General features: G+C 44.3%; 2 protein-coding genes across 3 annotated transcripts in view; one reads left to right on the forward strand and one right to left on the reverse strand.

Annotated features, from left to right (window-relative positions):
* Positions 1–2180, reverse strand: part of LOC311111175 (dysbindin domain-containing protein 1-like) — a 34876-nt gene extending 32696 nt beyond the window's left edge. The window contains exon 1 of one of the 2 annotated variants that reach the window (XM_084153864.1): positions 1843–2180. In XM_084153864.1, the coding sequence (XP_084009990.1) occupies positions 1843–1873 (31 nt within the window). In that variant the 5' untranslated portion in view covers positions 1874–2180. The remainder of the gene's footprint in view (positions 1–1842) is intronic. The other variant, XM_084153865.1, reaches the window with a different exon arrangement.
* A 6614-nt stretch (positions 2181–8794) lies between these two features.
* Positions 8795–13667, forward strand: LOC311111273 (dynein regulatory complex subunit 4-like). The gene is made up of 11 exons (XM_084153989.1): positions 8795–8920; positions 9473–9565; positions 9785–9982; positions 10064–10270; positions 10419–10473; positions 10592–10797; positions 11175–11342; positions 11623–11709; positions 12268–12477; positions 13014–13079; positions 13294–13667. The coding sequence occupies exons 1-11, from the start codon at positions 8918–8920 to the stop codon at positions 13441–13443; spliced, it is 1443 nt and encodes a 480-aa protein (XP_084010115.1). The 5' UTR covers positions 8795–8917; the 3' UTR covers positions 13444–13667.
* The last annotated feature ends 8781 nt before the right edge of the window (positions 13668–22448 follow it).

A 22448-nucleotide genomic window follows, 5' to 3' on the forward strand; every position in this document is an offset into this window, starting at 1 on the left:
CCATTACACAAAGGCACATCATAGTATGAAAGGCACATCACAGTATGTAATGCCTTGCTTCCTTTATTTTGTTAGCCACCAAGTATTATTGTACATGGCACATGTCAATGTTGATACTGTAAATCTGTGTACTGTAAAGAATGCTCTAGAATTAGATGGATCTGCTGGGTAGTGCGGTGGTAGTGACATATGAGGACTCATTGGAATCATTGACTAAACCAGCTACTGTACATATGTGATTCTGGGGACTGAGGCTGTACGTGTCTTTGTCCTTAGTGGGTCAGACAGAAATCCTAGATGAATGAGTGTCAGTCCTACATGGTCTAGGGTAAATGTGTCAATGAGTCAGGTAGCTAGCCTAGCCAGACACTTTTCAAAAGAGAGGACTGTTGATCTGTTTCTCAATACTCTGGAATGGCTTATTGTACAATCCTACTGATCAAATGAAAGCGATAAACTTAACCTAGCCTACTGCAGATATCTCTGGTATAACCAAGCCATATCAAATGAGTAATTGGATGTGGTCTTATTTACTAGGACAGTCTCTAATAGGTCAGTCAACATGATGAATGAGCTGACACTACCTCAAGCTCCTCTTGACCCAGTGCGCCCCTACCGTAAATGCCTACTGACTGAGCACTCAGTGTGTGTGTGTCATGAGCCGACCATCCATACACAGTATGTTTAATGGGACATGGTCAACACACCACCAGCCAACAGTGAAAGGACTGTAGTCCGAAGCTCTATCAGGCTTCGGCTCACACTGCTCCTAGCAATCACACATGACCCTCTGAATCAGCCCTCCCTGGGGAGGTTCACACACACACACACACACACACACACACACACACACACACACACACACACACACACACACACACACACACACACACACACACACACACACACACACACACAGTGACTGCATTCACCACAACAGTTTATTCAAACTCAACATATCGGTTCAATAAAATCTATCATCTTTCAACAGTAAAGGCAGCAGGAATGAAGCCTCTCCACACCCTTCTCCCACCACACTGTTATTTCCCTCTTCTAACAGCCATTCTTTTTTCCTTTATCACAGATAACAATCCATCCTACAGGAAACAATGTTGCTATGATCTGTTATACCAATGTCATTAAGGTATTATGTCTAATTGATATCATACAAATCATATCTTGTTTATCACATCTGATCAACTACATGCAGTGTCAACACAGGGCACTAAAATAGCTCTGCACACAACAACATCCTCCATATCTGATAACAGCAACTTGAACATGTGTTCATCCTCCTTCCTTTCCCAACCATGTCATCAACATGTAAGCATTCAATACATAATTAATATGCATTTAGTCTAAACATACTAAGAATAGTATGGATATATTCTCCAATTCAGACCTGTAAAAACATCCACCACTATCTTATTTCCATCCTAAATGTTGGCTACTGTTTCATCTACTCTACAGTATCATCTGCAGTCCACTGATGTGCACTGCAGGTGGGCTAATAGATTAACAGAACCCACTGATAAGAGAATTAACTATACTAATATACTAACATACAGTCAAAGTTGGCAGAGTAAATGGCTTAACTATCAGAACCGTCTAGGCTGCTAGAGTATATGTCTGGGCTAAAACAGAGAACCTATTCTCAGAAACCAAGTCTGGGCTAACAGAGAATTGAAATGTGACAATAGAGTAAAAGAGGCTGGTATGATAGACTACCATGGAATAGACATAAAATAACATAGAGTCAGTCTGGAAAGACATGGTGATAGACAGTCTGGTCTAGGCTGATGGATTCTATGCTAACAGTGAATAACGTAAAGCTGCACCTACCTGGGCTCCCTGCCCCTCCCTGTGCCTCCATGCAGCCAAGCCGAGAGTGCCGTGCTGTCTATCACAACAGCATGGGAGTGGGGGACACAGACTGAGAGAGAGAGATGGAGGGAGAGTGAGAGAGAGAGGTGTGCCAGCTCTCGTTCTCCACAGCATCTGACTCCAGCTGCACTCCTTTTTTACTCCTCTGTTGTTCTCTTCCTTACTGCCTGGTGCTCATCCCTGCTCAGTGCTCTCTCACACACTCACCAGCCTGCCCAATACAGACGTGAGAACACACCTCTCTGCTGCGCTGCCTGCCTCACAGAGACAGCGAGAGAGAGAGACGGAGGGAGATCACACAGCAAAACGCAGAACCACTTTGTTCTATAAGCACATTGTGAAAGAGCTCGGCGAATGCAGAATACAGAGAGAGGGAGAGAGAGAGAGAGATCTAGAGAGAGAGGGAGAGAGAGAGAGAGATAGAGAGAAAGTGAGAGAGAGCAGGATGGGCACACTGGCAGACTGCCCAGACTGAAAGAGAGAGAGGGGGGCTGTGGGAGGGGTGTTGGTGGGGCTTTGGATAAAGGGAAGGAGGGGAGGGTTGGATACACCACATGGGTGGTGGAGAAGTATCACAGTCACTGTGTTTGTGAGTGTGTGTCTGTGTGTGCCAATGACTGTATATATGAATGGACAAAGCCATTGATCATGTGAAGACTCAATAGCCAAATGAAATCGGTTAAGATGGATATCATGGAGACATAACATGCGCAGTTTGAGCTACTCCAGGAAGTGGAGCTACTCCTGCTAGCTCAGTGCTGTCCCCTCTCATTGAGTAACTCAAGTTGAAGGCTGACTGGGGTACTGCAGGCTATTAGCAACTAAATTATCCATTTTACATTTACATTTTAGTCATTTAGCAGACGCTCTTATCCAGAGCGACTTACAGGAGCAATTAGGGTTAAGTGCCTTGCTCAAGGGCATGACATAAGTATTTGATACATCAGAAAAGCCGAACTTAATATTTGGTACAGAAACCTTTGTTTGCAATTACAGAGATCATACGTTTCCTGTAGGTCTTGACCAGGTTTGCACACACTGCAGCAGGGATTTTGGCCCACTCCTCCATACAGACCTTCTCCAGATCCTTCAGGTCCTTCTTACTGGTTGGTAGGTGATCAAATACTTATGTCATGCAATAAAATGCAAATTAATTACTTAAAAATCATACAATGTGATTTTCTGGATTTTTGTTTTAGATTCCGTCTCTCACAGTTGAAGTGTACCTATGATAAAAAATTACAGACCTCTACATGCTTTGTAAGTAGGAAAACCTGCAAAATCGGCAGTGTATCAAATACTTGTTCTCCCCACTGTAGGTAGGGGTAAAGTGGCTAGGCAACAAGATAGATAATAAGCAGTAGCAGCAGCGTATGTGATGAGTCAAAACCGGGTGTCAATGCAGATAGTCCGGGTAGCAATTTGGGTAACTATTTATGAGTCTTATGGTTTGGGGGTAGAAGCTTTTCAGGGTCCTGTTGGTTCCAGACTTGTTGCATCGGTACTGATTGCTATGCGGTAGCAGAGAAAACAGTCTATGACTTGGGTGGCTGGTCTTTGACAATTTTTAGGGCCTTCCTTTGACACTGCCTGGTATAGAGGATCTGGATGGCAGGGAGTTCAGCCTCAGTGATAAACTGGGCTGTACGCACTACCCTTTGTAGCGCCTTGCGATTGGATGCCAAGCAATTGCCATACCAGGCGGTGATGCAACCAGCCAGACAAGATGCTCTCAATTGTGCAGCTGTAGAACCTTTTGAGAATCTGAGGGCCCATGGCAAATATTTTCAGCCTCTTGAGGGTGCCTTCTTCACGACTGTGTTGGTGTGTGTGGACCATGTTAATTCCTTAGTGATGTGGACACAGAGGAACTTAAAGCTCTCGAACCGCTTCACTACAGCCCCGTCGATGTGGATGGGGGCGTGCTCGGCCCTCCGTTTCCTGTAGTCCACGATCAGCTCCTTTGTCTTGCTGATGTTGAGGGAGAGGTTGTTGTCCTGGCACCACACTGCCAGGTAACTGACCTCCTCTCTATAGGCTGTCTCATCGTCGTCTGCAATCAGGCCTACCACCACTGTGTCGTCAGCAAACTTAACGATGGTGTTGGAGTCATGTGCGGCCACGCAGTTGTGGGTGAACAGGGAGTACAAGAGGAGACTAAGCACGCACCCCAGAGGGGTCCCCGTGTTGAGGGTCAGCGTGGCAGATGTGTTGTTGCCTACCCTCACTACCTGGGGGCGGCCCGTCCGAAAGTCCAGGATCCAGTTGCAGAGGGAGGTGTTCAGTCCCAGGGTCCTGAGCTTTGTGATGAGCTTGGAAGGCACTATGGTGTTGAATGCAATGAACAGTATTCTCACATAGGTTGAAGTTGCCAGGGTCAGAGTAGAACAGAAGGTGAGATTGCCAGGGTCAGAGTAGAACAGAAGGTGTATGCTGAGGCAGTGAAGAGAGTGGAGGATGATGGGTCAAGGGTGAGTAGTAAGCCTAGGCCAATACAGAGTGATATGAATTTGTGCTTCAGTAAGGTTGGCTTCTTAGCATTCATTGCCATGGTTATAAGCTGTACTGCAAAAATGGATCTTAAATTACAGAAAATAGATGTTGTGGTGGCAGCTGCAGAGAAGTACTTGACTGCACAAGGTTTTACTGCAGAAGAGTTACAAGATGTGTTGAATGAGAGTCCCATCCTCCCAAACCGTCGGCCTGGTAGGATCATTAGGGTCAAGGTAATGGAATGGGGTGATTTACATTTTTATTTAATAGTGGTATATAGGCAGAGGGTTAGTTGGTGGTATGTAATAGTGGTATATAGGCGGAGGGTTAGTAGGTGGTATGTAATAGTGGTATATAGGCGGAGGGTTAGTGGGTGGTATGTAATAGTGGTATATAGGCGGAGGGTTAGTGGGTGGTATGTAATAGTGGTATATAGGCGGAGGGTTAGTGGGTGGTATGTAATAGTGGTATATAGGCGGAGGGTTAGTGGGTGGTATGTAATAGTGGTATATAGGCGGAGGGTTAGTGGGTGGTATGTAATAGTGGTATATAGGCGGAGGGTTAGTGGGTGGTATGTAATAGCGGTGTATATAGGCGGAGGGTTAGTGGGTGGTATGTAATAGCGGTGTATACAGGCGGAGGGTTAGTGGGTGGTATGTAATAGTGGTATATAGGCGGGGGGTTAGTGGGTGGTATGTAATAGCGGTATATAGGCGGAGGGTTAGTGGGTGGTATGTAATAGCGGTATATAGGCGGAGGGTTAGTGGGTGGTATGTAATAGCGGTATATAGGCGGAGGGTTAGTGGGTGGTATGTAATAGCGGTATATAGGCGGAGGGTTAGTGGGTGGTATGTAATAGCGGTATATAGGCGGAGGGTTAGTGGGTGGTATGTAATAGTGGTATATAGGCGGGGGGTTAGTGGGTGGTATGTAATAGCGGTATATAGGCGGGGGGTTAGTGGGTGGTATGTAATAGTGGTATATAGGCGGAGGGTTAGTGGGTGGTATGTAATAGTGGTATATAGGCGGAGGGTTAGTGGGTGGTATGTAATAGCGGTATATAGGCGGAGGGTTAGTGGGTGGTATGTAATAGTGGTATATAGTTGGAGGGTTTTTATTTTTGTATCAAGAATTTAACACGATTGACCACACACTACCGCACAGTAGGTGGTGGCATGCACAAACTAAATGTGCGAATGCCATGATACCAAAGAAGAAGAAGAAAGCGAGGTAGGTAAATGCAAGGAGTAGCTTTAATGCTTCTATAGGAAATGTTCAAATAAATGAAGTTTGCTTCAAATGAAGATGTTTATAACAGATTTATCCAATGGCATTGAGGAGTATACCACCTCAGTCACTGGCTTCATCAATAAGTGCATCAACGACGTTGTCCTCACAGTGACCATACGTACATATCCCAACCAAAACCAAGGATTACAGGCAACATCCGCACCGAGCTAAAGGCTAGAGCTGCCGCTTTCAAGGAGCAGGACACTAATCCGGACACTTATAAGAAATCCCGCTATGCCCTCAGACGAACCATCAAACAGGGAAAGCGTCAATACAGGACTAAGATTGAATCCTACTACACCAGCTCTGACGTTCGTCGGATGTGGCAGGGCTTGCAAACTATTACGGACTACAAAGGGAAACCCAGCCGCAAGCTGCCCAGTGACGCGAGCCTATCAGACGAGCTAAATGCCTTTAATGCTCGCTTCGAGGCAAGCAACACTGAAGCATGCATGAGAGCACCAGCTGTTCCGGACGACTGTGTGATCACGCTCTCTGTAGCCGATGTGAGCAAGACCTTTAAACAGGTCAACATTGACAGACGGATTACCAGGACATATACTCTGAGCATGCGCAGACCAACTGGCAAGTGTCTTCACTGACATTTTCAACCTCTCCCTGACCGAGTCTGTAATACTACATGTTTCAAGCAGACCACCATGGTCCTTGTGCCCAAGAAAGCAAAGGTAACCTGCCTAAATGACTACCGAACCGTAGCACTCACGTCGGTAGCCATGAAGTGCTTTGAATGGCTGGTCATGGCTCACATCAACACCATCATCCCGGAAATGCTAGACCCACTCCAATTCGCATACCGCCCCAACAGATCCACAGATGATGCAATCTCAATCGCACTCCACACTGCCCTTTCCCAACTGGACAAAAGGAACACCTATGTGAGAATGCTGTTCATTGACTAAAGCTCAGTGTTCAACACCATAGTGCCCACAAAGCTCATCACTAAGCTAAGGACCCTGGGACTAAACACCTCCCTCTGCAACTGGATCCTGGACTTCATGACGGGCCGCCCCCAGGTGGTAAGGGTAGGCAACAACACATCTGCCACACTGATTCTCAACATGTGGGCCCCTCAGGGGTGTGTGCTTAGTCCCCTCCTGTACTCCCATGTTCCCCCACGACTACGTGGCCAAGCACGACTCCAACACCATCATTAAGTTTGCTTACGACACAGCAGTGGTATGCCTGATCACCCGACAATGATGAGACAGCCTATAGGGAGGAGGTCAGAGACCTGGCAGTGTGGTGCCAGGACAACAACCTCTCCCTCAATGTGAGCAAGACAAAGGAGCTGATCGTGGACTACAGGAAAAGGAGGGCCAAACACGCCCCTATTCACATCGACGGGACTGTAGTGGAGCGGGTCGAGAGTTTCAAGTTAATTGGTGTCCACATCACTAACAAACTATCATGGTCCAAACACACTAAGACAGTCGTGAAGAGGGCACGACAACACCTTTTCCCCCTCAGGAGACTGAAAAGATTTGGCATGGGTTCCCAGATCCTCAAAGTTATACAGCTGCACCATCGAGAGCATCCTGACCGGTTGCATCACCGCCTGGTATGGCAACTGCTCGGCATCCAACCATAAGGCTCTACAGAGGGTAATGCGTACGGCCCAGTACATCACTGGGGCCAAGCTTCCTGCCATCCAGGACCTATATACCAGGCGGTGTCAGAGGAAGGCCCAAAAAATGGTCAAAGACTCAAGTCACCCAAGTCATAGACTGTTCTCTCTGCTACCGCACAGCAAGCGGTACCGGAGTGCGAAGTCTAGGTCCAAAAGGCTCCTTAACAGCTTCTACCCCCAAGCCATAAGACTGCTGAACAATTAATCAAATGCATAGTCAATTAATCTTTGCATAATCACTTTACCCCTACCTACATGTACAAATTACCTCGACTAACCTGTGCCCCGGCACATTGACTCGGTACCAGTACCCCCTGTATATAGCCTCGTTATTGTTATTTTATTGTGTTACTTTTTAGTTTATTTCTAACTTTAGTTTATTTAGTAAATATTTTCTTAACTCTATTTCTTGAACTGCATTGTTGGTTAAGGGCTTGTAAGTAAGGATTTCACGGTAAGGTCTACAGCTGTTGTATTCGGCGCATGTGACAAATAAAATTTGATTTGAAATTGTTGCATGTTGCGTTTATATTTTTGTTCACGATAATATACCCTCCTGAGATCCCACTCTGGAACTTTGATACGCCCGTAGAGTATATTATGTTCAACAATATATTGACACAAATTGTGTAATTTCTATATTCATGATTATATATTTTCAATATTCATCAATGAATACAAAAAAACATATGAAATCAAAACACTACTCATAATTACAGAGCAAGAGGTAAAACTTAATGACACCAACTATTGCTCTGTAGTACCTACATATTAAACATGATGGAGTCTTAAAGGAGGCATGGGTAAGGCCAAAATGTCACAAATATTATTATTGCACAAAAACCTAATCTGTTATAATTATTTTAGTTAGTTAGAATTTACAGTGAAAACTGAATTTACATATAATACTTGAGAAGAAGAGGCGAAGCGAGAGGGTTAGCTATCTCGCCAAAATCTGTTCAAAATAAACCCAGTGCGTTTCTATGGGCTATGGGTTTAAGCAGACCTACACTTATGGCGTTGTTAGGGCGGAGACATGAGCATCTCGTCATTATATACAGATTTCTGATGACTTCGATCAGTCCATGGGTGTATGTGAAATTATATTTCCTTGACTCTTCACATCCTTTCTCCATGTCTCTTTCTCAAAACACATTAGATGAGGTGAAGAGAGAAAACTGGAAGAACCATTAAGATAGAGTTGAGTTAAGTTAGATGTAACGGTTTCCGTAGTGTAGTGGTTATCACGTTCGCCTCACACGCGAAAGGTCCCCGGTTCGAAACCGGGCGGAAACATATTTTTAGCTCTAATGCGTATCAGTACACAATTCAGTGGTTTAATTTCTTCGGCCAACGTTACATTATCTAAAACATAGTGAAAATGCAGTCAGGAGAGATATTACAAAAGTAGCGAAACGAAAAGATATGTTACAGAGCAGTCTCGCGAGATAGTCATCAACGTTACCATGACGATACTTTGTTGTTGTTCGGGCTATCACAGATGGATGTGTTTAGCCAGGCAGCATGCTAGCTGTTTACTTTTTCAAAAATAGTCCCCTTTCAGAAATCAGCTATATCTGTGCGTGGTAGCAATATTTCAGAATGGTAAGTACGTGTATTCTCTTTTCAACAATATAGTAAAGCGTTACAGTCAGACTCATTGTAGTGCAGTCTGGTGTGTGAAAGCCAGTGTGGTAACGTTAGCGTTTAGCTAACTGACGTTAGCTAGCAATGCTACTGTAATGTTAATCTAGCGTCATGAATACATGCAAGCCTGCATTGTAGCTAGCTAACGTAAACGGACTAAACTCCACTCAATGATAAAGGAAGTTTATAATTAACTTAACCACGGAGTGGAGCCGAGACCAGTCGGTGGTTGTATTTGATTAACGTTTATTGAAAAAGTGTGTATTTCAGCAATCAAAGAAAGGCACGCAATTTCTGAGGAAAAACATGGGTACATGGTGGGCGTCATTTTTGAACTAACGTTACTGTTAACGTTATTGACCTTGGGCGAATCGATGTAATGTTAGCTAGCTAGATTCCACAAAGGCTATTGATCAGAAACTTCCTTCACCATGGAGTGGAGTTTAATCCGCTACCTTTTATCTAGCTTGGTAGTTAGAAGTAACATTTTTAGATTTCGTTGCATTACAGCCACCCAAAAAGAAGGCCGCAGCCAAGTCTGCCAAAGGGAAGACGCCCACAGTAGTAGATGGCCTTTCCACGGAGGAGATGTCGAAGGAGCAGGTAGGTGTTATTTCATGCAACTCTACACATTAGCTACACTCAGATGCTCCATTACTAGTTCAGTGATAGCTAACTGTGCAAACATACATCGTGCAAACAAGTACTGTACTAGCTACTGAGCAGCAACTATACCAAATCAACCATTTGCTTGATAATCCATGGGTTATGCTGCATAGTATATGGTTATCTGAATCTACATGATGATGTTCTTTGTGTCAGCTGGAGGAGCACATTGTGCGGCTGCGGGAGGAGCTGGACAGAGAGAGGGAGGAGAGGAACTACTTCCAGCTGGAGAGGGACAAGATCCACACCTTCTGGGAGATCACCAAGAGACACCTGGACGAGAGGAAGGCAGACCTGCGGAACAGAGACCGGGAGATGGAAGAGGCTGAGGAGTGCCACCAAGTAGAGATCAAGGTATAGTACAGACACACAAACAGTGTTTAACCACATTATAATAATTATCAGGGTCCTTACTGTTACTGTTCTGTTCCTCAGGTGTACAAGCAGAAAGTGAAGCATCTGCTATATGAGCACCAGAACAGCATCTCAGAGCTGAAGGGAGAGGGCGTGGTCTCTACCAAGCTGATGCAGAAAGAGCACGCCGACCTGGAGAACGAGCTCTGCAAGGGCATGCGCACCCTCAAGGTGGACTTTAAGGAGCAGGAGCTCTCTAACGAGAACCTCGTCAAGGGCCTCAAACTGGTGCGTGGCCTCGTCTCTCTCTCTCTCTGTTAATATGAGCTTCTCACCACTCAAATCAATATTCTGCCATTCTATCATATTTGCTTTCCACACATGTCTATGGTGACATTGCATTGATTGTAAATTCTTTCCATTTCTGTTTTAACAGAAAAACGACCAGGAAATTACCAAAACGAGAAATGACTTTGAGAGACAAGTGAGAGGTGATTATACCTGTACCTGTGTTGCCGTTAAACTGTACTCACATGCGTACATATACCCAAAATATGAAACATAGCCATCTCTCTCTGTCTATTGCTATTTGACTGACCTGCTGAGTAGAAATTGAGGCCAAGTATGAGAAGAAGATGCAGGTGCTGCGTCAGGAGCAGGACCTGAGGAGGAAGACAGAGATCCATGAGATCGAGGAGAGGAAGAACAGCCAGATCAACACGCTGATGAAGAACCACGAGAAGGCCTTCAGTGACATCAAGAACTACTACAACGACATCACCCTCAACAACCTGGCCCTCATTAACTCACTCAAGGTTAGCAATACCACAACAATATCAGCTAATAACTAAGGTATTTGTTCTACTCAATAACAGTAACCTAGGCCCAATCAACTGACTGAGGATTAGAAATTCCTCAACGTACTGTATCATCAAACCTAACCTAGGCCTCATCAACTCACAACTCACTTGTGTATTACAAGACGATAACCAATGCACTGAGGGGTAACAGAGAGGTGCATGATTACTGATAGGGCCTGGTCTTTAGCAGAAGTGTTCACTGTGTGGTGTTCCTGACTGACAGTGGCCAGGGTTTGGAGCCCTGGAGGTCAAACTGTGTTTGTTACACTAACACTTCAATCCAATACAAGCTAGCAACCAGTTGGTTACATGGTCTGTGTTGTCTGTGTCAGGAACAAATGGAGGAAATGAAGAAGAAGGAGGAGCGTCTGGAGAAGGACATGGCAGAGGTGCTGCTGCAGAACAAGCGCTTGACAGAGCCCCTGCAGAGGGCCAAGGAGGAGGTGACCGAGCTGCAAAAACAACTGGGCAACTACGAGAAGGACAAGACCTCACTGGCGGTGGGTTACACACAGACACACACACACATAAACACAGAATAGAATACATGATATCTGGTTATATGGTAATTAAACAGAAGATTTATAGCAACGAGCAACAATGTTGCAGTATGACAAATATGCATAAAAAAGATTCAAATAGCAACATGGAGAAGTAAAATTCCCTCAAATGTTCTATGATGAATAGTTTGTGTTGGGTGTATCTGAGAATGATAAAAAATGTAGTAGGGTACTTGGCAAAAGTAAACAGGAGTGATGGTGACTGTGCCTGTCTTGACAGGGGGCCAAAGCACGTCTGAAGGTCGCAGACAAGGAGATGAAAGACCTAAGGTGGGAACACGAAGTGCTAGAACAGAGGTTTAGTAAGGTGAGAAGCTACAATTACACACACGTACAAGCGTACACACACGCTCGCACACACACATGCACACAAACTCTGGTTTGTTATGAGAAAGGCTTTTGTCCTCACATGTTCCATAAACTGTTATCACTTGATTGACAACAGAAAGTTTAGCCTTTTCAAATTTGGGACAGAGAGAATCTGAGAAAATCTCATGAACACAGTGCCAATTATTTAGGGTTAGAACTGAAAAGGCGTCTACACTGAAATCTGTGATCCAGTCTAATAAAAAAAAGGGGAGTTTTCCTACAATTGTTTCCTGTGACGTGATTACAGAGTTCAAGGATGAGTCCTTTTGCCCTGTGTACAGGTCTTTTTCTGAGACCACAGCACAAACCAACTACACAGACAGTTTATTAGGGTGACTAAAAACGTCCTAGTAACTGGACACTTTGCACCCATACAATGGCTACCCCATAAAATGGAACAGAATTGAATCGAATGTAATTCTATCAAATTGATCCATGCTTAATTGATCTGTGTTTCTAACTGAGCTGAGCCAACCCTTTTGTCTGTGTGGTGCAGGTCCAGGTGGAGCGTGATGACCTGTATAAAAAGTTCACCCAGGCCATCCAGGAGGTGCAGCAGAAGAGTGGCTTTAAGAACCTCCTGTTGGAGAGGAAACTGGGGGCTCTGACCAACACCCTGGAGAAGAAGGAAGCTCAGCTCAACGAGGTGCTGTCTGCCTCCAACCTGGACCACACCGCCATCAGTGTGGTCACACGCAAACTGGAGGTATGCTACCCTCTCTGTGCTACCTAACCCTAACCCTAGCTTCATGTCCACATCCTGGTTCAGCCCTAACTCTCAACCACAACCCTAACCCTAACTGCAGCTTCATGTCCACATCCTAGTTCAACCCTAACCACAACCTTAACCACTCTGACTACAACTCCATCATACCAAAAACGCTACCCTAGTACCCTACTCTCTTGTGTTGAGCTAACAGTAGAGTTGTGAAAACAACTAGCACCACACCTCATAAATCCTGCTTTGTGGTGGATACTGGATAAAGGCCAAGTTGTCATTCAAGATTAAAACAGAGAAGTGTTCTTAACAGAAAAATGTGATCTTCATTCCATCGTGTGAGTATGTTTGATGTTGCTAAGTCCTTGCTATCAGGTTTCTATACTCTACTGCCCTAGAAGCTGATAATCAAGTGGCTTCAACCACATCAAATTGCAAACCTTGCCTGTGAATGTAGTAACTGGAGGAAGCTTACGGTAGACTATTCTGCAGCCGAACAACTCTATTTGGTTTTTTTCTTACAGGAAGTTTTGGACTCCAAGAACATCGCGATCAAAGACTTGCAGTATGAGTTGGTGCGGGTTTGTAAGGTGAGGACATTGGCGGAATACAATGCCTTTTGGGTCTGAACCCTATTTAGTTTTGTACATTAAGGCGAAAACTGCAGTATTATAACTATGTAATAGAATAACTAACCAATCCAAAATCAATACATTCTCATCTTTATAGGCAAAAGTGATAATACCGTCTGTCAATATACTGTAACTCTCTCTACAAATGTTAACATCTCTGTCTGATGGGCAGGCCCATAATGACCTGCTGAGGACCTATGAGGCCAAGCTGCAGGCCTTTGGGATCCCTATGGAGGAGCTGGGCTTCAAGCCACTGGAGAGCAGTGTGGCTGGACACTCCCTGGGCCAGGGCCCCGCAGGCCTGGTGTCTGCCCCCACATGAGAGGCCCCCAGCCTGGGTTCAGAGACACAAACACTCCCCTGACCCACACAGACTATCACTTACTGCAGTGCTAATGTGACTCTTCTTTCTACCACTCGCTCTCTTTATTGTAACGTTTGATAGAAGTACTACTGAAGATCAACAGCAACTTCCTATTTGCGAAGATTAACTTGTCTTTTTCCATCACACTGTAAACATTTCCAAATAAAAATATTTCAAACAGTATCTCAGCTGCTGTATGTGTATATACTCACACATGGTGAATGAACAACAATATCTATGTTTTTATGCCGAGATGAGATCCATGTTGGTCCAGTCATCTCACTAAATGTGAAGGACAGGCAAAAACCTGCAACATAGGCACCAGGGTATGTAAGCATATCATCAGGACCATCAAACCCCAACTCTAACAGGATTTCCTGAATCTCACTGCCAACAAAGTTATTTTTCTGAGGAGCCTGCTATAGAGAGCAATAGTAATGGCGTCTTTTTGTAGGCAGTAATTCTAGCATGGTTCGTTGAACAAAGCCTATTGGAAAATGAATGGTGTTTTTGTAGAGTTTTTGGATTAATGCTAAAAATAAGGTCTGGTAAACACAGGTTTAGGAGATCTTATACGTTTTGTTCTACAAGATAATATTCATCAGCTAACATCACTTTTGTGAATTTTTAAGCATTTATGTAATAAATAAAAAAACACACATAAAGGCTTCATAATTCAAAAAGGTCACGTTAACTGACTGATATTATCTCATAGAACAAAACGTATAAGCGCTCATAAGCCTGTGTTTTCTTCAGACCTTATTTTCTGTGTTTATTCCAAAACCCTATTCTTTACCCATTCATTTTGCCCATAGGAATGGCTGAACGAACCAGAGGTAAATCATTTCCGCTTTTTAGGACTACAAGCTGGCGAGCTCTATACTACCAAAGACTGTGAGTACAGTATGTGATACTACTGGCTTTATTGACAAAGGAAAGAGGGGAAAAGTTCATTTTTCATTTTGCAGCCAAGTTTCACATTCAAATCAAATTTTATTTGTCACATGCTTCGTAAACAACAAGTGTAGACTAACAGTGAAATGCTTACTTACAACAATGCAGAGAGAAAAATATGAAAATCATAGAAAAATAACTCAAGGAATAAATACACAATGAGTAGGCTTAACTTGGCTATATACACAGGGTTCAAGTTTCTCATTTCAAGACACTTTTTAAAAAGTTTTCTCCCCAAGGGTTTTTACATGACATGTTATACTCTGATTTACAGTGAGGGAAAAAAGTATTTGATCCCCTGCTGATTTTGTACGTTTGCCCACTGACAAAGAAATTATCAGTCTATAATTTTAATGGTAGGTTTATTTGAACAGTGAGAGACAGAATAACAACAAAAAATCCAGAAAAACGCATGTCAAAAATGTTATAAATTGATTTGCATTTGAATGAGGGAAATAAGTATTTGACCCCCTCTCAATCAGAAAGATTTCTGGCTCCCAGGTGTCTTTTATACAGGTAACGAGCTGAGATTAGGAGCACACTCTTAAAGGGTGTGCTCTTAATCTCAGCTTGTTACCTGTATAAAAGACACCTGTCCACAGAAGCAATCAATCAATCAGATTCCAAACTCTCCACCATGGCCAAGACCAAAGAGCTCTCCAAGGATGTAAGGGACAAGATTGTAGACCTACACAAGGCTGGAATGGGCTACAAGACCATCGTCAAGCAGCTTGGTGAGAAGGTGACAACAGTTGGTGCGATTATTCGCAAATGGAAGAAACACAAAAGACCTGTGAATCTCCCTCGGCCTGGGGCTCCATGCAAGATCTCACCTCGTGGAGTTACAATGATCATGAGAACAGTGAGGAATCAGCCCAGAACTACACAGAGGATCTTGTCAATGATCTCAAGGCAGCTGGGACCATAGTCACCAAGAAAACAATTGGTAACACACTACGCCGTGAAGGACTGAAATCCTGCAGCGCCCGCAAGGTCCCCCTGCTCAAGAAAGCAGATATACAGGGCCGTTTGAAGTTTGCCAATGAACATCTGAATGATTCAGAGGAGATCTGGGTGAAAGTGTTGTGGTCAGATGAGACCAAAATGGAGCTCTTTGGCATCAACTCAACTCGCCGTGTTTGGAGGAGGAGGAATGCTGCCTATGACCCCAAGAACACCATCCCCACCGTCAAACATGGAGGTGGAAACATTATGCTTTGGGGGTGTTTTTCTGCTAAGGGGACAGGACAACTTCACTGCATCAAAGAGACGATGGACAGGGCCATGTACCGTCAAATCTTGGGTGAGAACCTCCTTCCCTCAGCCAGGGCATTGAAAATGGGTCGTGGATGGGTATTCCAGCATGACAATGACCCAAAACACACGGCCAAGGCAACAAAGGAGTGGCTCAAGAAGAAGCACATTAAGGTCCTGGAGTGGCCTAGCCAGTCTCCAGACCTTAATCCCATAGAAAATCTGTGGAGGGAGCTGAAGGTTCGAGTTGCCAAACGTCAGCCTCGAAACCGTAATGACTTGGAGAAGATCTGCAAAGAGGAGTGGAACAAAATCCCTCCTGAGATGTGTGCAAACCTGGTGGACAACTACAAGAAACGTCTGACCTCTGTGATTGCCAACAAGGGTTTTGCCACCAAGTACTAAGTCATGTTTTGCAGAGGGGTCAAATACTTATTTCCTTCATTAAAATGCAAATCAATTTATAACATTTTGACATGCGTTTTTCTGGATTTTTTTTTTGTTATTCTGTCTCTCACTGTTCAAATAAACCTACCATTAAACTTATAGACTGATCATGTTTTTGTCAGTGGGCAAACGTATAAAATCAGCAGGGGATCAAATACTTTTTTCCCTCACTGTAGCCACTGTTGGCTCTAGAAAATGTATCCTCCATATTTATTTATCTGACAGATAAACACGCCCCTTTAAAATAATTCAGAGTCAAAGATAGCTCTAACTCTTGGTTTTCTTCAGAGCTATCTGATCTCATTCAGATGAGATATCAGGCCTGGGCCAAAGCAAGGACAACTGACTCTGTAGTGGACTGGCAATCTTTTAGACAATTGAGAAACAGATGTACTATCTCAAGAAAGCTAAATCAAGCTACTATTTAAGTTCTATCTCTGACTCTGCTGGTGATCCTTCTACATTTTGGAAAACAATACATGGACTAAAGTGTACAAATTCCTCTTCTTCCTTGCCTAAGCAAGTTCTGTCTGATTCTGGCATCATAACTGAAAATAATGCTTTTAATCATCATTTTATCTCTGCAGGCTTTTTATTTGAGAGAAACAGTGATTTAATTGACCCTGGTCAGTCAATCAACTGCTCTTCCCTCTGCCAGCCTCTAGCTGATTCGATGGTAAACCTGTCAACTTCTAGTGAATCTTTGTTTTAATTTCAACAATTTACTATCTATGATGTGCTAGATGCTTTGCTTAAGATTTATGAAACAAAAATAACGGGCTGATATGCTTGATACATTTTTGCTGCAGCTCTCTGCCCCCCGATTGCTGAATCATTAACCCATATTTTTAACCAAACTATGGCCCATTTCTATGGTATTAGGTAATATGTGTACATTAACTCTGCTGTTGTTATTATTGCACCACAGAATTATCATCTTTACAGAACCATACCCATGTACATACCCATGTTAATCTTCTCCTGTGTGTGATTATAGTTCCTGCTTTATTCCCCTCTAACCGGGGGCGGTGTCAGTGAATCACAAACCAGTAAAATATGTAGAGCCGGGTCACTCTTTCATGGTCCTTTGCCTCGCCGGATTTGTGACTTTTTCTGACACCACTACAATACGGCGGCCCACAGAGACTACACAGGGTACTTTCCGCACTGCCCACCTGCGGTCCAGTGGAGTATGGTTCCGGGGTATCCAGTGGACTACTACCATGTGGATTATACCCCCTCTCTGGAGCCTATGGGAACCCCACACCTGCCAACGGTGCAGCATGGACCCTATGTCCCCTCTCCTCCATCTGTGGGATACTACTCAGCATCAGGTGGGGCTTCGACTGAGACCGGGCAGGGACATGTCATGTCCTCGGCCCCCGCTGGTGCTCAGGAGTTGCCTTCTACGGAAACTGAGCCCACACCGTATATCATTCCCGATCCCCCCTCCACTGCTGTGGAGTCTGGGGGAACCCTCTCCCTGGCTCGGGTGGCCTATGGGATTCCAGCAGCATCGCCACACGGTAGTGAGTCTATGTTGCTGACTGGACCCTGTTCCTCACCACCACCAGATCATCACCAGCTAAAATAACCCGGCAAGTCGTCGCCAGCAGCAGAGGACCTGTCTGCCTCTGACTCTCTGCCTGTCCCTGCACTAGGGGACCCTCCAGCAGCAACAGACCTGTCTGTTGCTTAACCCGATGACCGGTCCAGCCATGGCCTGGGCCCATGGGGGGACCCAACCACAGCACTGACAGTGCACCTTCACCTGACCTAGCCACAGCCCTGGATCCCATTCTGTGTTCAGGATACCCCTGCCCAGCGTGCACCACCTGACCCAGCTCCAATCCTGGTCCTGCTGCCGCTGGACTCAACCCCTGACGTGATTGTGGTGGACACACCAGACCTCACTGGGGCCGACCACCCAGACTTCGCACTCCAGTGTCCTGTCCCAGGAGCTACCCATTCCTGCTCCTGGAATCCGAGCTGATCCACCATCTGCCCTGGACTCACCAGCACTGCCTCCTGATCTGACCCTGACCCTGGGTCTACCGTTGGGGCCTACTCTGGGGCTTGCCCTGGGCCTTCCTCTGGTTCCTGCACTGGGGGACTTGCATGCCTCAGTTGGGGAACCTCCGCTCCCCCCCCACCCCCCCCACCCGCATGGACACCTTAAGCCCTCTGTCCTCTGGCTGTTCCTGACCTGCAGCTGATGGAGAGGCTGAATGGAGTAACTACATGGGGAGGCGGGGAGCACCACTACTGACATTCAGGCAGTGGAATCCTTTCTCTTTGTAAATATGCTGCACATATTTAGGGGTGGCTGTTACAGAATCCCCCTGCCGAGGGCGCTACAGGATGCTATATCACTGTTTGTGTGAGCGTTTGATTATTTGCTTTCTGGAGCCGCGCTGTCTGACACTCACCCATCCTCACCCTTTCTCCCCCTCACTTGGGAGATCAATCTCTCCTCCAGGTCATGGCTTCAGCCAATCAGACAATAGCTATGTGATTCACTCCTGTGCACGCTCTAGCCATGCAGTCTCTCCAGATCCTGATTGGCTAGCCAGCCTGACCCACACTCTCCAAGGGAGTAAATATTGGTATACCAGTCTGTGAGTGTGGGTGGACATATGTGCATGGAATGGCCCCGTATAGCTCAGTTGGTAGAGCATGGCATTTGCAATGCCAGGGTTGTGGGTTAGTTTCCCACGGGGGGCCAGTTTGAAAAATTTATGCACTCACTAACTGTAAGTCGCTCTGGATAAGAACGTCTGCTAAATGACTAAAATGTAAATGAATGCTTGGCTTTGTATATCACTACGTAGCTAATTACAATGTTATATGCTGAAGTTGTTATTAGTATTGGCTATTATTACCTTTAGTGCAGTGGCATGTATTCATGGATGCCAAGGGAAGCCATGCTTCCCCCAAAAAAGACCAAGAAAAATACAAAATACATTAAATTATTTATCTTTCGTCACTCTGTGTTGCATAGTTTTTCTTCAATTTGCAAGAGGCTGAATGCATCTCACAGGAGAAAGCATCCAAGCTAGCGAAACAGCGCCCTTCTGTTTCTCTACGTGTAGGCCGTCTATCTGATGCTGTCTGGTCCAAACGAGTATGACATTGTTGCCGCCCGTAGCATTGAAGGCTAGGGAAGCCAGCAAGCATCTGGCCTCCCTTGACAAAAAAGTACACAAAATTAGCCAATCAGCGTTGAGCTAAATTGAGCGAGCTCAACTGTTAATGGTCCTGGCGTACCAAAAACAAGTGTCAAGGGAAGCCAGCTTGGATTTGGCATCACTCCTATGAAAACCCATTGAGACCATACATCATTGACAGAGAAACTTGAATTGTTGCATCTCGTTGTGTTGTTGTCCTCCGGTGGCTAGCTAGCCAGCTAGCTAAAATTGGCCCTTTCCTAAATTAGCCATGGATGGAGATAGGGATTTGGACTTGTGGTTTTATTTAATTCTCCGTACTGGCCAATGATTATTATGGCGATTCGGTAGTGAGTGTTGCAACCGAGGACAGACGATTTTTACGCGCTACACGCTTCAGCACTTGGCGGTCCCGTTCTGTGAGCTCTTGCAGTGGTGGAAAAAGTACCCAATTGTCATACTTGAGTAAAAGTAAAGATACCTTAATAGAAAATGACTCAAGTAAAATACTACTTGAGTAAAAGTCTAAAAGTATTTGGTTTTAAATATACTTAAGTATCAAAAGTAAATGTATATGCGTGTGTGAATTAGACCATTTTCCTGTCTTACTAAGCATTCGAAATGTAACGAGTACTTTTGGGTGTCAGGGAACATGTATGGAGTAAAAAGTACATTATTTTCTTTAGGAATGTAGAGGAGTAAAACTAAAAGTAGTCAAACATATAAATAGTAAAGTAAAGTACAGACACCACAAAAAAACTAGTTAAGTAGTACTTTAAAGTATTTTTAGTTAAGTACTTTACACCACAGTGAGCTTGTGTGGCCTAGCACATCGTGGCTGAGCCGTTGTTGTTCCTAGACATTTCCACTTCACAATAACAGCACTTACAGTTGACCGGGGAAGCTCTAGCAGGGCAGAAGTTTGACAAACTGACTTGTTGGAAAGGTGGCATCCTATGACGGTGCCACTTGGAAAGTCACTAAGCTCTTCAATAAGGCCATTCTACTGCCAATGTTTCCCTATGGAGATTGCATGGCTGTGTGCTCGATTTTATACACCTGTCAGCAACGGGTGTGGCTGAAATAGCCAAATCCACTAATTTGAAGGGTGTCCACATACTTTTGTATATATAGTGTATGTAGAGCCGGGTCGCTCTCTTTCACTGACAATTAAATCTGGTACTATACCCAAGGTTTGGAAGGCGGCGCATGTACTCCCCCTTCACAAAGTTGGTGACCTTTGTGACCTAAATAATTATCGCCCTATTTCTAAACTTTCTTGCCTAGCTAAAATATTAGAATCCTTGATTAATTCTCAGCTAAGATCTTTCTTATCTTTTAAATGTATACTAAATGTACAGTACTAGTCAAACGTTTGGACACACCTACTCATTCAAAGGTTTTTCTTTATTTTTACTATTTTCTACATTGTAGAATAATAGTGAAGACATCAAAACTATTAAATAACACATATGAAATCATGTAGTAACCAAACAAGTGTTAAACAAATCAAGATATATTTTATATTTGAGATTCTTCAAAGTAGCCACCCTTTGCCTTGATGACGGCTTTGCACTCTCTTGGCATTCTCTCAACCAGCTTCATGAGGAATGCTTTTCCAACAGTCTTGAGTTCCCACATATGCTGAGTACTTGTTGGCTGATTTTCCTTCACTCTGCGGTCCAATTCATCCCAAACCATCTCAATTGGGTTGAGGTCGGGTGATTGTGGAGGCCAGGTCATCTGATGCAGCACTCCATCTCTCCTTCTTGGTCAAATAGCCCTTACACAGCCTGGAGGTGTGTTTGGTCATTGTCCTGTTGAAAAACAAATGATAGTCCCATTAAGCCCAAACCAGATGGGATGGCGTATCGCTGCAGAATGCTGTGGTAGCCATGCTGGTTAAGTGTGCCTTGAATTCGAAATAAATCACAGACATTGTCACCAGCAAAGCACCCCCACACCATCACACCTCCTCCTCCATGCTTCACGGTGGGAACCACACATGCGGAGATCATCCGTTCACCTACTCTGCGTCTCACAAAGACACGGCGGTTGGAACCAAAAATCTCACATTTGGACTCATCAGACCAAAGGACAGATTTCTACCGGTCTAATGTTCATTGCTCGTGTTTCTTGGCCCAAGCAAGTCTCTTCTTCTTATTGGTGTCCTTTAGTAGTGGTTTCTTTGCAGCAATTTGACCATGAAGGCCTGATTCACGCAGGCTCCTCTGAACAGTTGATGTTGAGATGTGTCTGTTACTTGAACTCTGTGAAGCATTTATTTGGGCTGCAATCTGAGGCTGGTAACTAATTAACTTATCCTCTGCAGCAGAGGTAACTCTGGGTCTTCCTTTCCTGTGGTGGTCCTCATGAGAGCCAGTTTCATCATAGCGCTTGATGTTTTTTGCGACTGCACTTGAAGAAACTTTCAAAGTTCTTGAAATTTTCCGGATTGACTGACCTTCATATCTTAAAGTAATGATGGACTGTCGTTTCTCTTTGCTTATTTGAGCTGTTCTTGCCATAATATGGACTTGGTCTTTTACCAAATATTGCTATCTTCTGTATACCAACCCTACCTTGTCACAACACAACTGATTGGCTCAAACGCATGAAGAAGGAAATAAATTCCACAAAAAAACTTTTAACAAGGCACACCTGTTAATTGAAATGCATTCCAGGTAACTACCTCATGAAGCTTGTTGAGGGAATGCCAAGAGTGTGCAAAGCTGTCATCAAGGCAAAGGGTGGCTACTTTGAAGTATCACAAATAAAAAATATACTTTGATTTGTTTAACACTTTTTAGGGTACTACATCAATCAATCAATCAAATTATTTATAAAGCCCTTTTTAAATCAGCATATGTCACAAAGTAATATACAGAAACCCAGCCTAAAACCCCAAACAGCAAGCAATGCAGATGTAGAAGCACGGTGGCTAGAAAAAACTCCCTAGAAAGGCAGAAACCTAGGAAGAAACCTAGTGAGGAACCAGGCTCTGAAAGGGTGGCCCCTTCTGACTGTGCCGGGTGGAGATTATAACAGTACATGGCCATTAAGGACAGTTTTTTCTCCAAAATGTTCAAACGTTCATTTGTGACTAGCAGGGCCAAATAATAATCACAGTGGTTGTAGAGG

This window comes from Coregonus lavaretus (genome assembly GCF_964263955.1).
Source record: "Coregonus lavaretus genome assembly, chromosome: 37".
NCBI lineage: Eukaryota > Metazoa > Chordata > Actinopteri > Salmoniformes > Salmonidae > Coregonus > Coregonus lavaretus.